Source organism: Pteropus vampyrus, unplaced genomic scaffold (assembly GCF_000151845.1).
Source record: "Pteropus vampyrus isolate Shadow unplaced genomic scaffold, Pvam_2.0 Scaffold208, whole genome shotgun sequence".
Classification (NCBI taxonomy): domain Eukaryota; kingdom Metazoa; phylum Chordata; class Mammalia; order Chiroptera; family Pteropodidae; genus Pteropus; species Pteropus vampyrus.
In genome coordinates, this window is record NW_011888989.1 from 352,195 (window position 1) to 368,691 (window position 16,497).

At 35.9% G+C, this 16,497-nt stretch overlaps 1 protein-coding gene across 1 annotated transcript in view; it reads left to right on the forward strand.

Annotated features, from left to right (window-relative positions):
• Positions 1-16,497, forward strand: part of HECW1 (HECT, C2 and WW domain containing E3 ubiquitin protein ligase 1) — a 483,256-nt gene that overhangs the window by 294,783 nt on the left and 171,976 nt on the right. Inside the window, exon 6 of the mRNA XM_011372467.2 lies at positions 7,516-7,685. Within this exon, the coding sequence (XP_011370769.2) occupies positions 7,516-7,685 (170 nt within the window). The remainder of the gene's footprint in view (positions 1-7,515; positions 7,686-16,497) is intronic.

A 16,497-nucleotide genomic window follows, 5' to 3' on the forward strand; every position in this document is an offset into this window, starting at 1 on the left:
CACAGACCTTAATTCCTTCACAAAAATTACTCAGAATGGATCATAAACCCACATGTAAAATACAAAGCTATAAAACTCCTAGAAGATAACATAGGAAAAAAAGCCTAGGTGACCTTAGGTACGGTGATGCCTTTTTAGATACAATACCAAAGACATGATACATGAAAGAAATAATCAATACATAAAAAAATATATAAATTTAAAAAATAATGTAAATATTATTAAAATTAAAAACTTCTGCTCTGCAAAATACTATAATAAGGGAATGAGAAGATAAGCCACAGCCCAGGAAAAACTATTTGCAAAAGACACACCTGATAAAGGGCAGTTATCCAAAATATACAAAGAACTCTTAAAACTCAATAAGATGAAAGCAAACAATCCAGCTGAAAAATGGGCCAAAGACCTTGGCAGAAATTTCACTAAAGAAGACATACAGATGGCAAATAGTAAATGATAAGACACACCACACTATAAGTCATCAGGAAAATGCAAATTAAAACAACAGTGAGATATCACTGCATGCCTGTTAGAATGGCCAAAATCCAGAAAACTGAAAATACCAAATGCTGACAAGAGTGTAGAGAAATAGGAACTCTCATTCGTCGCTGGTAGGAATGCAAAAATAGTACAGACACTCTGGAAGATATTGTGGTAGTCTTTTACAAAATTGAACATACTCTTTACCATATGATCTGGTGATCACACTGACTAAAGTTTACACAAATGAGTTGAAAACTTAAGTCCATAAAAAACTTACACACAGATTTTTATAGCAGCTTCATTCATAATTGCCAAAAGTTGGCAGCAATCAATATGTCGTCCTTCAGTAGATGAATAGATAAATAAACTATGGTATATCCGGATAATGGAATATTTAGTGCTAAAAATAATGAGTTATCAAACCACAAAAAGACATGGAATGTATATTACTAAGTGAGAAAAAGCCAATCTGAAAAGGCTACGTAGTGTATGATTCCAACTTTCTGGAAAAAGCAAAACTATGTAGGCAAGTAAAAAGATCAGTGGTTGATAGGCATTGGGGAAAGAGATATGAACAGGCAGAACATAGAGAATTTTTAGGGCAGTGAGAATACTCTGTATGATACTCTAATGATGGATATGTTTGTGAAAACACATAGAATATACAACACCAAAAGTGAACCCTAATGTAAACTATAGACTTTGAGAAGAGAAGTAAAGTATTTATCACTCTTCGATGATGATGTGTCAATGTAGGTTCATCAATTATAACAAATATACCACTCTGGTAGGAGGTGTTGATAATGGGGGAGGCTATGCATATGTGGAGCAGGCAGTATGTAGAAAATCTCTGTACTTCCTCTTAAATGTGATGTGAGTCTACAACTGCTCTTAAAAAAAAAAAGGCTTTTTTATGAAAAAAAAATCCATTGACAACATTAGCATGTATCTGTCTAGGTTAAAAAAAAAAAGTGAAGAACCCCAATACTTTTGTATTACTAGGGCAAAAAGTTAACAACTCCTGATTTGCTATTCTTGTGTTTCTCTTGAAATGTTTGAGAAGCAAAAATTATTTTTACAAACCTTCAGAAACAGTAGAAACCAGGAAAGCTACTCAACTACCTGCCAAAAATGACGAGGAATTTTTACTAACCAAAGCTCAGTGAAATCCTAAAGCCTAAGAATGATGTGATGTCGGATTAGTTGTGTGGAACTGGGGAAGGAAATGAAATCCCTCTCTATTAATTGGTTCCCATTTTGGCTCCGCAACGCAAACATGGGCTCACAAACCCACCATAGGAAAGAAAACCACCTTCCCAACTTAGTTCAAACAATTGGTTCATCTCCTATAGCTCCCCCAAATATAATTTTTTTACACTTATTCCAAGGCAAAATTGCCATCAATTAAATATGACTGGAGTGGTAAAGTTAGCAGCTAAAGAAGCAAATCTGGAATGGTCATGGAAGTATGATATTCAGTAGCTGAACATATATGTGTGTTAATTCACTCAATCTAGGAAAAAAAGAATAAATACTACTTAAAGTATCATAACAAATCCCACGATAAAAAGATCAACAAATCTATAACTAAGCAAACCCATAAAGTATCAAAAACTTGACTAGAGATGCCAGTCATCTCCAAGTATAAAAGTAGAGACGAAGATTCCAACAGTAGCCAGTTGGGTGACCAAACTAACTGAAAAGGACAAAAAGGACTAGAAAGGACAAATAACAAGACTCCACAAACTATTCATGAACAAATAGCAGACATTTTGACTTGAAGAATGTGTAGAGAAGAGATTCTACCTCATAAAAAAGTTGAAGGACATAACAGTCAAGATAAAAAGAAATAGTTCATTGATAAATATCTACTGAAGCATTTATCATTCCTCTGCTTGTACTCTCAATAAAATACAGGAAAGCTTAGGACCTATTAAGTAAGTTTAAGATGAGGAAAAGTAGTAAGAGAGTTCTTTGAAGCTGGCAAAAATAAAAACTTAGAAAACTAAGTGTATTTGTTTTCTATTGCGTGTATATGTTTTCTATTGCTGCTGTAACAAATTACCATAAAATTGGTGACAACACAAATATATTTGTACAGTTCTGAAAGTCAGAAGTACAAAATGAATCTCAAGGGAATAAAATCAGTGTGTCAGCAGGAGTGGTTCCTTCCTGGGGTCTCCAGTGATAAATTCATTTCTTATCTGTTTTAGGTTCTAGAGTCTGCCTGCATTTTTTGGCTCATGGTTGCATCATTCCAATCTCTGCTTCATTGTCACATCAATTTTTCCTCACTATGCCCCTCCTAATTCCATTTGATAAGGATTCTTATGATTACATTGGGCTCATCTAGATAATCCAGAATAATCTCTTTATCTCAGTCAATATTCTTAACTTAATCACATCTGCAAAGTCCTTTATGCTATGTAAGGTATACACATGTAAGGTTTACACAGATTCCACAGATTACGTTGTGGTCATCTTTGGGGGTAGTGGGGGACATTTTTCTATCTATCACAATCAAGGAGAAATGTAATTCTAAAAGGTACAAACATAGAATTAAAAGTGGGTTTTAGAAAGCCATAAAGAACACAGTCACCACTACAGAATTAGAATTAGTAATCTGGTAGACTGACTTGAGAGTCTCTCCCAGAATGCACAGATGAAGGGCAAAATACAGAGATGAGAGGGGAAAGGATGGATGACACATACAGCACCAACACATACGTAATTGGTATTTTCAATGAAGAAGTCAGAACAAATTGAACAGAAACAATAATAGGAGAAATGTTTTTGAGCTAAAGATAACTTCGAATCTTTGAATTAGACTATTAAGTGCTAAGGGAAAGTGTTTATATAGAGATTGTATTTATATTATATAGAGATTGTATATTCAATATGAAATCAATTATGCAAAGAAAAATACTGGAAAGTAATAAGGAAAAAGTCTGGTAATGGTTGCCACTACATGGTACAAGTTGAAATAATTTTAAAATTCTGTTTCTTTTCATTCTGAACTTAAAAATGTTATAATAATTGTGCATTATGTTCATCATCAGAACAAAAAAACAAATGCAGGTAAAAATGGGAGTAAATTAAGTATTCTCCCATTAATGTATCATTTACTTCTGGAAAATCATAAAACTCTATATGTTCTTACAGACATTCATTCGAACAATTTTATAGTTAAAGAAATTGAGACCTGAAAGAATTAAATAGATTTCCTCAAGTAATAAAGTTCAATAGTGAGTGTTCCAGAATTAAAACTAGGTATGCTGACTCCCAGTTCCATGCATTTTTCTTTACACTCATTGTTGCAACAGTTTTCAAATACTTTTACTCCATGAAACATGTATTTTAATAAGATCCAAATTGAACTTAACTGTGTAAATCTTTATAAAGCAAAGTACAAGTTTACTGAAGGACATGAAAGAAGACCTGAGAAAAAAATAAAAATGTTTTTGAATAAGAAGCAATATAAAGGTACCAATTATCCCAAACTTAATCTATAAATTCAATGCAATTCCAATCAAAATCTCAGTATCTAATCCCAAAATCTAATGGGTTTTCTTTATAGGTTACCATCTTCTTTTCCCTGGCTGCCCTTCGAGAATGCCCATTATTTTTTGTGTTTCCTTACCTAATGGTATCAGCTAGTTCTTGTATTTATCTTTCATTATTTTTCATTCTTTGGTCTCTCTCTTCTTACAATTTATTTATAGATTTCCGTCTTCAAAATCACTGATCCTTTCCTCCATTTGGTCAAGTCTATTTCCCAAGCTTGCTATTTCATTTTTTATCTCTTTCAGTGCGTTCTTCATCTACAGAAATTCTATTTGGTTCTTTTTGAGGGTTTCAATCTCCTTGCTAAAGAACTCATTCTGCTCATCTAGCTGTTTTTTCAACTCCTAGAATTTTTGATATGAATTATTTTGGCTTTCATTGAGTTTTTTCAGAAGTATCATCCTGAATTCTCTGTTATTTAAATCGCATATTTCTATGTCTGTAAGCTTATTTTCTGGAGATTTTTCTCTTTCTTTCTGAGCTGCTTTGTCACCTTAGTTGATCATAGTGTTTAATAGACTATTTCTCCACCTGGGCATTAATGGAAGTGTATTCTGCTATTTTTCCAGAAAGATTTATTACATAAATGTCTCTCTTTTGCCCATAGCTATGAAGGAGTTTTTCTTTTGGTTTTCAGTAGGTGACATCTAATCCTCTTGGATCCCTACTTTATATAAAGTCTTAATAATGCCTTTTTTCTTAAAATATTCAATCACACTCGCTACCCTCAGTCTCAGTCCTTGTCAGTGTTAGCAATAGTTTCAGTAGTGTTTGCTCAGATTCCCTTGGGGCTCCACAGTGTTCAGTGTTGGAGGATGTGGGGGATATGCCCTCTGTGTTGGGGGATAGGGGCTGCTCCTCAGCCTTATATTTTGCAACAGCAACTGGTAATAATCAGCTGTTGCCTCTCTGCCATCTCCACTTCTCTGCTTTCTGCCCTGATCCCTGGAAACTGCTGCTGAGAGAAGCTCGCAGCTCTCTTAGGTAGGGCTGTTCAGGGAATCCACCACACCTTCTCCTCTTCCCCTCTTTTTGCAGGAAGCTGGGGCTGCGAGAGGCAGCTTCATTGTTTCTCCCAGTCTTTTGCCTGACTCCTGCTGTTCTGACCTGCAGTAGCTCTTATTTGCAGATCCCATGTTAAGTTGTGTCGATGTACAGGTTGGATGTTTTTATTGAGTTTTAGATGTTCAGCTTATTGTTGTTTCAAGGGGAGAGATATGGAAACATCTCTCACTGTACCATGTTTTCTAGAATAGAATATTTTTAAAAAAAGATTCATTTATGCTTGAGAATTTAACCTATGTCAATGTTGATGTTTCTATTAAAAGGTAATATAACTTATTGATTATAAGCACAGACTTAGGAATCAAATAGACTGGTTCAAATTTTATTTCAAATATTGACCAATTCTGACAACTTTATCAAGTTACTTAATACATAAGACTCCATTTTCTCTTTCTCAAATTAGTAATATACAATTTTATAGGGTTCATGGTTCAAATTAAATCAGATAATGTATTTGAAGGTCATTGAATGGTTTCCAGAATTTAGTGACTTGCCGATAAGTGGTAGGTGGTAGGGATGGACCTGATGAGATGATAGTAGTCATATTATTTTATGATGAATAAATCTATAAATCTATATGTCTGTTATACATCTATAGATCTATATCTATATCTATATCTATATCTATATCTATATCTATATCTATATCTATCTATCTATCATCTATCTATATATGTCAGGATCTCCAACACCATCTCAGATTTGATGATTCACTAAAACTTAGCATATAATCATACTCATGGCTACAACTTATTACACTGAAAGAATATAAAGTTAAATAACCAAAGGCTAACGGTGCTTGGAGAGAAGTCTGGAGGAAATCAGGGCCTCGCTTTCATGGGTCTTCCTAGTGGGATCACACAGAATGTGCCTATTTCCCCCATCAACAAGTTGTGACAACACATGAAATGTTGTATATCAGGGAAGCTCATTACAGACTAAGAGTCAAGGTTTTCTTTGGGGTCTTGTCACATAGGCACCTCTGCCTAGCAAATACCAAAATTCCAGATTCCCAAAAGGAAAGCAGGTGTTCAGCATAAACCACATAGTTTACACACCCAGGTTAGATAAAATGAGCCACTCATCAGTTCTGAGGTGTGGAAACCCTCCAGAGATCCAAGTTCCCAGACACTAGCTAAAAACCAACCTTATGAACAACCCTTTTTAAGGAGGGAAACCTCAAGTTGCTGTGTTCTCTTTTTTCTGCATATACTCCTATGGTTTTTATACATTTCTGTGATGGTTATTGTGCTTTGTATCATTTTTCCCCTGGGTTTTACAAATTTCTATGATGCTTATTGTACTTTCTACCTTTTTCTCTCCTCATTGCAGTATATTATAATTCAAGAGTAAGAATTTTATTATGGAAATAACATTAAATCAACTCAAAATAACTTTTAAGTAAATTTATATAAAAACTTCTGTACTTTTTTCTTAGTAAAAAATTACTCAAACACAGCACAATTTATACTATGGGTTGGGTATCAATTCAATGTATCTTTACCTCCATTTCTTTCACTGATATATAAATGGAAATAATTTGGGGGAAGGAGGGATACTTCAATAATAGAAAACTTTTTAATTGTGTTTTTGACATCATAAATATATTTCTAATAAATATAAAATGATTTTGATTTATCCTAGAATAATTATAAAACATTATCACAAATGGTCTTGTTCTCTCTCTCTCTCTCTTTTTCTCTCTCCCCCAACTCCCTTCAGCATGAAATTGTACAGGATCAGACAATTTCAATTAAATGAAACAGTTCAGTTTTCAAAGCTTTGCCTGACAGCATGGTTATTTAAAACTCTCCTCACTGATATGCATTTAACTCCATGGAAACCATATTTTCTTTTCTCATTTCTCCAGTGTCCATGCTCTTTGCTGTTTTAACCCTCCTTTTTCTCTTTATTTCTTCTAATGTTCTCTTATTCAGCTAAGATCATATTTACTGTGAGGCTATAACCCTTGTTTTTTCTTGTGTCTTCACTTTGCAGAGAAATTTTCACCTAGGTCCATAAAATTTCAAAGTTGGATTTCCTTACTCATTTTTCATCTAAGTTTTCTAAGGTGACCCTCACCCAATCCCATTATATTAGCCTGCCCAAAGAATACTAAAGTCCAACCCAGTCAAGGCTAATTGTCCTCGCTTGAAAAGCTTAGTGACCTTAATACCAGTCATATTGATTTATTACAAGGATTTCTCACCAAAATAATTTAATACATACCAGTAAATGTTCCATATAGTGGATTATACAGACATATTTGTAATGAGGTAGAAATAGTCTAGAGATTAAAAGATTGTTCCATGTTTTAGATGGACTTTTCTCCTTTTGAAAGGTCTATTATGATCTTCAACCTCACTAAAACTCATTTAAATTAAACTATCTTTTATTTTATAGATTTCCAGGCCACGGGTTTGAAGAAAGGGATGTTTTTCAACCCAGATCCTTACCTGAAGATTTCCATTCAGCCTGGGAAGCACAGCATCTTCCCCGCCCTCCCTCACCATGGACAGGAGAGGAGATCTAAGATCATAGGCAACACTGTGAATCCCATCTGGCATGCTGAGGTGAGTGCCCTGGGCCCTAAGAAGACACCTAAGTGACCAAATGAAATGACTGATCATGAAGAAGTTCATGTGCTACTTTCTCTTTCTTAGAGTCCTACTTCTACCACTAAATTCATGGCTTTCTTGATCTTAGAAGGGAGCTGTGTTCTCGATGAGTTGCAACTCTCAGGATTCTTGATAGAGTTCCTCAAGGTAGTACCAGGAAATCATTCATTGCATTTACACTCAGTAGCCATACAGTAGCCCCTTTATTTGGATCCAAACCTGTACCTAAAAGCAGGACAGCCTTTCTCTCTGCCTTTGTGTGGGAGAAAGAAGAGTTTTGATTTGAGCATTCTCATATTCTAATCATACATGTGGTCCTTAAGCAAGTGGGACAAATTTTAAATATGTCCCTCTGGACTAGTGCCAGAGATGTTAAAACAGTCAGCTTCCTGGGACAGATAAATCAATAAGACTAGAATAACTCTGGGGTTACATTTGCTTGATTAAATAGACATAAAGCTTAATTGTTCATCCATCTTCCTGGTTCACACAGTGCTAGGCAACTTGTTGGAGTATTAAATTGTTTGTTTTTGTCTAATGAAAGCCTTTCTCCACTCCTGAACGTGTCTCCACCACCAGCCAGGTACTAGAAGGTTTCTTAACAAAACCATGGGTCAGAGCTAGCAGAAAGTTGTCACAACCCATTTGGCTGCCTAATTTGCTCTCTTTAGCTTGAGGGTATAACCTGCAAACTATGTGGGTAAGGAAGCAGAGAGGCTTAAGGCCTGAGCATGGCAGCAGTCTAGTACAGTAAAAGTACAGCTTTGTAGTCACACAAACCTTGGGTCAAGTCCCATATTGACTAGTTAATAGTTGTGGAACTTTGAGAAATTAGTTATCCTCAATCCAAGTCTCATATTATCTTATGGAAATGTACTATTCCTACTCAAGACATTTGCTTTGGACAGGATTCTTTCCTTTATTCTTTAAAATGGATTATCTCTGATATAGAATCCTTAAACACCTTTAACAAGAAAGTGTAATTAGATATTTGGGGGCAAACATCTTTAAACCACCTACTTCCTAGGCTTAATTAACCCTACCCAGAAGAGCAACATAGGGGCTTTTAAGTGGACATAAGGGAAATGGAGTTGCACTTAAACTTCCTGCTACTTTAGTTATTCACAGATTCTAAAGCACAGATAGTACCATTAGTATGGAATAATGAATCTTAAATTATTTGTTTCTTTAGTCTTGGCTATTCTCACCATCTATTTCTGCACTCCTAGCTGCATTCCTAGGAATAATACAAGATGCCACAGACATTTATAGTACATGAAATAAAAAGACTTCTCTCTGAAGAACTTTAGAGCAACTTGTTCTAAGGTATTTAGTCATAAAGTTGTTATATCTCAGAGAACATTTGTAAAATCCAGCACCATCAGAACGTTTTTGGACCTCCTCCATTCTATTTAGCATGCTACAGTTAAAGTTAGTGTTCTAAATAAGTTTCAGTAAATGTTTCCCTGATGAAGCTCAAATTTCTCAAGTTGAACAGAGAGTAACTGGCTGAGCTGTGATTTGAATAAAGGTTTGTGTGACTGTAAAGCTGTTCTTTCAGCAGGTAGATTATACTATAGTGCCCAGTGCCCACATGTGGAAGTCATAGCTCCTGTGAAGAGCATTCAAGGCCTTCTATAACCTGGCATTGCTTACCACTAATATCAGTTAAAGATGCATTTGGCTCTAAGCTAAAGGAAGCCTAGCCATCTGTGATATTTCTCACAAACAAGAAGTCTAAAGGGAGGTGGTTCAGGCAATGCAGTTGCTGAGTATAGCCACCAAGGACTGAAGCTCTCAGCATCTTCCCATTACATCTTAGCATAAGGCTTTTGTCTTCCTATCTTAAAGCCTCAAAACCAAATTCCAAGCAAGAAGAAAACAAAAAAAAAGCCAAAGAATTCTTCTCCTTGTAAGGCTTTGCATATTTATTCTGTAAAAGCCCTTCCTGGCAAAAGCCCTATTACCTGTCACAGGACTTCACCTGTATAGGAAAGCCTAGTGTTCTGCTTTCCTAACTCTATAGCATGGAAGGAAGAGGGGAAGGTAGTTATATATGAGTGTTAGATAAACTAGTTTATGTCTGCAATGTGCTTCAGCTTCCCTCTCCAGTACCTTCTACCAAAGACATTATGCTAAGGCTACTCTCGATAGCTGTTATTCCCTAGTTGCCCCTTGTGCATTCAAACAGCTAAATAGTGTCTTTACTTATACCTGATTGATAAAATAGACATTCTCAGTTACTCCAACAAGCAACTCCACTCATCCATCGAGTCTCAGCTAAAATACACCTCCCATGTGAGGCATTCCTTGATGCTCCCACCCCACGCCTCACAGGGAAAGTACTTCTTTCTCAGTGCTCCCTTGACCAGACTTCCACCATAGTGTCACCAGGTTGCCTTTAATGTGCACATCTGTCTTTCTCATGGGACTCTCAGCTCCTCAAGGAAAGGAATCATAACTGATTTATCTTGATACCTCTAATTCCTGTAACCTAATAACACATTAAATACTATGCCAAGCAATATTCTAAATGTTTTATATAATTAATTCATTTAGTCCTCACAACAACTCTTTGAGATATGTATTATTATAATCCCAATTTCTAGATGAGGAAATAAAAGGCACTAAGAAGTTAAGTGATTTTCATACAACTAGTGAATGACAGAACCACAATTTAAAGTATTTTTCTTCACAGATTGATGCTGATCAGTTTTATGTGTCAGTAATTGTGAGCAAATTCTGGAGAGAGTGTCCATACCTTATATCAGATACTCAAAATGATCGTTATACCCCCTGACCTTTCATAGGAAAAAAAAAGTTAAAATCTGTAGCCAAAGACAGTTATCAAAAGGCTTAAATGGGTCTTTCCAGCTAATCATATGAACCTCTACAGGATAAGTTTGAAGGATAAATGAAAATGTTTTAAAATGGAGAAAGCAAGGTAAAGTTCTTATGTGTGATTATCCATTTATTTAAGAAATGTTTATTGTGTATCTACTCTGTAGTAGAAATGAAAGCCCCTGGAAAGACACAAAAATGATGGAAAGCTAAAACCACTCAGACTAATGGAAGGAGACAATACAATAAAGTCATGCTCTATTCAAGGTGTGGACAGAATGCTGGAGAATACCGAGGGAAGACTTCAACAGAGAGTGTACTATTGAACTTGGGTCTTGACAGGAGATGAGACGTGAGGGGAAGGACACTCCAATTAGAAGGAACAATATGTGCCAAGGTACCAAGGCATCCCACACTTAGGGAACTCTTTAGAAATGTCATGTGGTCAGAGTTTTGTGGCGTACATGGACAAGTGATGGAAATTGGGCTGGGCTTACTCCGGTTGCATACATCCAACATCAATTCCTTATTCCTTATAAAGAAAAGCTAATGTTGGTTTCTGGATCTCATATCACCTTGGTGAGTAAGTAGAAGATCCCCTGCTCCTACGGGATTCATGAAATCTTTAAATTTCTTTGCAAGAAGGTGAGAACGAAACTGTCCTACTTTCTGTATTTATTGATTAATATACAAAAGATAGTCAGTGAGAAATAATTGAAGTTGCTTGTACTTAAGAGCAAGAATATTTTTAATGTGTAGTTTAAATGCTAAATTTATTTCTATTATTAATGATGCATTAGTCTGATGTGATTTTTTTCTAATTTATTCAAGTTCAAACTTGAAACATTTTTTGCCGATTAAAACATACTAAATCTTAGAAAAATTAAAATTACTATAGAATTTTAAAATGAGAAGGAAAACTGAGAGTAATACATATTAAATGTAATGCAAAATAAAAATAATAAATTAAAATTTTTTTCATATTGGTTAATCATTTTTTTTTCTTTATTATTACTGTAATCAAAAACTATTTTCACCCAGGGAGCACTCTCCTTGACTTTCCAGGATGTATCTAATGAGCATTGTAAGGTCATAGCTACACAAAGAAGTTAAACAGAAACAGCAGCACTGGGTCTTGGGTTATTATTATCAGAGTGCTTATGTAGAGAATATATTCATATCCCTAAATAAAACAAGGAATTCCTAAAAGCAAATTCTCAGAAATATCAAGTGGATTGAGCAAATATTAAAATACAGCCTGGTGCCATGGTCTTTATTAGTCTTCACCTCATTCCCCCTGTCTCTGTCTTAAAAGCTGGATGGATTAATTTCCACACATGCACTAACAGCCTGCTCCAATCTGGTCACAGATTAGAACATTGGATAGACAGGGTCTTGCTTCATAGAGCTTATATTTTAATGTGAGAAAACAAAACAGAAATAAGTTAACAAGATAATTTCAATGGAAATAAGTAACAAAGGAAATATCACATCGTAATATGTTGTTCATGACTGAGAGGAGCTACTTTAAATATCTGGTGGTCCAGGAAGACCTTTCCAAGTTGCTATCACTTTAACTGAGAAGCTAGAAGAACAAAGACCTGTTTCAGACAGTGTGGAGGCATGAATGTAATGAGTGTGGCATGTTTAAACTACAGCAAGAAGGTCACTGGGACTGGAGGATAGTGATTGTGTGAGGCTTGGAGCTGGGATATAAGGTGAAGTTGGAGAGAGGGATAGGGACCAGCATCTTGTAAACCATGGAAAGTGGTTGGGATTATATTCTAAATGTGATAAGAAGCCACTGGAGTAGTTTAATAGGGAAGCATCATGTGCTAATTAAAAATTTATAAAAAACATTCTTGCTGCTATGTGTGGAATGGATTATAAAAAGTAAAGAATGGAAGCAGTTGATTTCTGCATTGGGCCTTCATGGAGCAGCATGTAGCACACTAACACAAAAGTACCTAATAAAGGCAGATAAAATATATTTTTTTAAAAACTGCACTTCTGATGACATCAGAGAATGGTCAAGAAAACCAGAACTTGCGTGGTCAAAATTCTGGAGAGAAAGGAATTTCAAATGAGCCAATTTTCAACATCTACTTTTATGTGGTATAAGAAGGTAGGCAAAATGCTGCTGAAGATCAAAGAGGAATTTGCTGTAATCCCACAGTACTGAAGAGACAAAACTTGAAAATCTAGATCCTCCCATGGGGATGGGTTCTAGCAGAATCCCAGATTCTCATTTGGATCCCTGGCTGGCTATCATGTAGGATCAAGGCAAACCAATGGTAGAAAACTTCAAGACAGCTCTGACAGCTCAGTCACTCCCAATTAATTAAAATTATCTTACTCCAGTGACCATAGAAACCATAAGAGAAAACAGAACAGCGATCCAGAAATAATGGAGTTAAGCAATCTAACAGATGTATGTTCAAAACACTGGTTATAAAGATGCTCAATGAACTTAGGGGAAGTGTAACTTTAACAAAGAGTTAAAAAACATAAAAATGGAGAGAGAAAAAAAGTGCCTTCAATGATTGAGGCTCTGTTCATCCCTCTGGCAACCAAATCAAAATTGTGATGGAAACAAGGAGCAGCAGCAAAGAAAAGTTGTCTGGGATCTTGATGAATAAGCCATGCAGATAGGGAGATCCAAGTAATCACCCTGCAATGGCAGAACGTAGAACAGATCTAGGACGCATGCCTATCGGATCTCCAGCAGCTGAAAGAGATGGAGGCTGCAGCAGCAGCAACAACAGAAGCCTCTTAAAGGGGCCACGTCTGCAAGCAGATTTTCTTGATGGCAGTCCTGCTCGCTCTGAGCACCACTGCCAATTCGGCTGAGTACAAGGAGCACCAGGGACTTACAGGAAGACATTGTCGGAGTGAGGGCCTAGGCGAGACTCGCTCAGTACAGAAGTGCCAGCGATATCCATTGTTCCCTGCTGAGCCCTTCCCCCTCTCAGTGCACAGACACAGCACTGCCATAGCTGTGACGTCATCAAACAGAATAACAGAGGTTGCACCGCCCAGAGGATTCCCTGAAACCTGCCTCCCTCGACTCCCATTCCTACCCAAGCCACTACCAAGTATATCCTCAGCAAGTCAGGTGCCCCTTGCTGAGCAGTGCCTAGACTCACACTGGAGGCAGCTGGCCGTCATTTCTGGTGTGGCCTTTTGAGGCAACTATAAGCACAACATCTGTTGATTGCTTGCTGAATCTTAACAGGTGGTCCCAGAGGGGTAGAGGCTTGGGCTAAATTTGGCCTGTAGCTGAACCCCTCTCAGGACTGTGCCTGAGATACCTACTTCACAAATCTACACAAATAAGCCTGGGAGACTTAGGAGCTTTGCTTAGTACATAGAAACAGACATGGAAAGGCAGCCAAAATGGAAAAACAAAGAAGCAGAAACCATATGAGAGAACAGAACAGAGATCCAATTTAATGGAATCAATTAATCTTACAGATGCAGATTTCAAAACACTGGTTATAAAGATGCTCAATGAACTTTTGGGGAGTGTAGATAAATTTGGGAAGTGTAGATAAATTTGATGAAGTGAGAACTTCACCAAAGAGATAAAAAACATAAAAATGAAAATGGAAATGATAAAAGGGAACCAGTCTGAAATGAAGAACACATTACCTGAGATGAGAAGTATATTAAATGGAATAAATAAAGGAATAAATAAAGTGAATAAAGAAAAGGATCAAATGCCCTATCCAGAGGATGGGAAAGCCAAGGACACACAATCAGAATGGCAAGAGATGAGATGCCAAGACTACAAAAATAATTTAAAGAGCGTATGGCACATGATTAAGGGTCCAAATATCCATCTGATCAACGTAACGAAAGAAAATCAAGATATCAAACAGCTATTTGAAGAAATAATGATGGAAAACTTCCCTAACCTGGTGAAGGAAATGGACATAAAACCCCAGGAAGCTCAGAGAATTCCAAAAATCAGGGATCTAAAGAGGCCCACACCAAGACACATCATTATTAAAATGCCAAAAATTAAATACAAACAATCTTAAAAGCAGCGAGAGTAAACAGATTAGTTACTTACAAGGGAACACCCATAGACCGGCAGCTAATTTCTCAAAAGAAATTCTGCAGGACAGAAGGGTTTGGCACAAAATATTTGACTTGATGAAAACTCAGGATCTACAATCAAGATACTTTATCCAGCAGAGCTATCATTTAGAGATGAGGGACATATAAAGAGCTTTCCAGACAAAAGTAAGCTAAAGGAATTTATCAACACCAAGCCAGTACTACAGGAAATGTTGGAAGGACTTTTTTAAAAAAAATTTAATTTATTTATTCAGTTTTTATAGTGACATTGGTTAACGAAAGCCAATAAGTTTCAGCTGTACATTTTAACAATAAGGTATATATACATTTACACTGTATGTTCACGTCTCATAGTTAGATTTCTTTCTGTCACCACATATTTGAACTCTTTTACCCCATCTAACTCCCTCTTTACCCTCCCCCTTAGGGTGGAGAGACATCTTTAAGAAGAAAAAGCATGTATCAAAAACAGGAATATATAAACAAATTAAAAAATAAAAATCATATGATCATATCAATAAATGCAGAAAAAGCCTTCGACAAGATACAGCATCCATTTATGATCAAAACACCTAACAAAATCAGTATAGAAGGAAAGTGCCTTAACATAATAAAGGCCATATATGACAAACTCTCAGCCAACATTACACTTAATGGTGAAAAACTAAAAACCTTCCTTCTAAGATCAGAAACAAGGCAAGGCTGTCCACTGTTTTCAATATAACATTGCCACTGTTTTCAATATAACATTGCCACTATTTTCAATATAACGTTGGAAGTCCTAGCAAGTGCAATCAGGCAAGAGAAAGATATCAAAGGCATCCAAAGAGTAACAAAGAAGTCAAACTGTCACTATTTGTGGATGACATGATTTTCTATATAGAAAACCCTAAAGACTCCCAAAGAACACTTCTAGAAACAATAAACAAATATAGTAAAATTTCTGGATACAAAACCAATGTTCCGAAATCCATAGCGTTCTTCCACTCTAATAATGAAGTGTCAGAAAAAGAAGTGGAAAAAATAATTCCTTTTGCAATTGCAACAAAAGAATAAAATACCTAGGAATAAATCTAACAAAATATTTGAAGTACCTATATAATAAAAACAACAAGACCCTATTAAAAGAAATAGAAGAGGATACAAAGAAATGGAAAGATATTCCGTGTTCTTGGATTGGAAGAATCAACATAGTTAAGATGACCTTATTACCTAAAGCATTATACAGATTTAATGCAATCCCCATCAAAATCCCTTCAGCATTTTTTAAAGAAAAGGAACAAAAAATCATCAGATTTGTATGGAACCACAAAAGACCCCAAATTGCCAAAGCTATCTTGAGAAAAAAAGAATGAGCCTAGAGGCATCACTCTGCCCAATTTCAAATTATACTACAAAGCAACAATAAATGGCATAGTATTGGCAGAAAAACAGACGCAAGGACCAGTAGAACAAAAACGAGGATCCAGAAATAAACCCATATTTGTATGGGCAAATAATTTTTGACAAAAAAGCCAAAAACATACAGTGGAGAAAGTAAAGCCTCTTCAATAAATGGTGCTGGGAAACTGGAAAGCCACCTGCAAAAGAATGAAACTAGATTGTTATCTATCACGATACACCAAAATTAACTCAAAATGGATTAAGGACCTAAATATAAGACCTGAAACAATAAGATACACAGAAAAAAACATAGGAACAAAACTCAAGGACGTTGGACTTAAAGAGGATTTTATGAATTTGACCTTAAAGGCAAGAGAAGTAAAAGCAAAAATAAATGAATGGACTACATCAAACTAAAAAACTTCTTCACGGCAAAAGAAACCATCAACAAAGCAAAGAG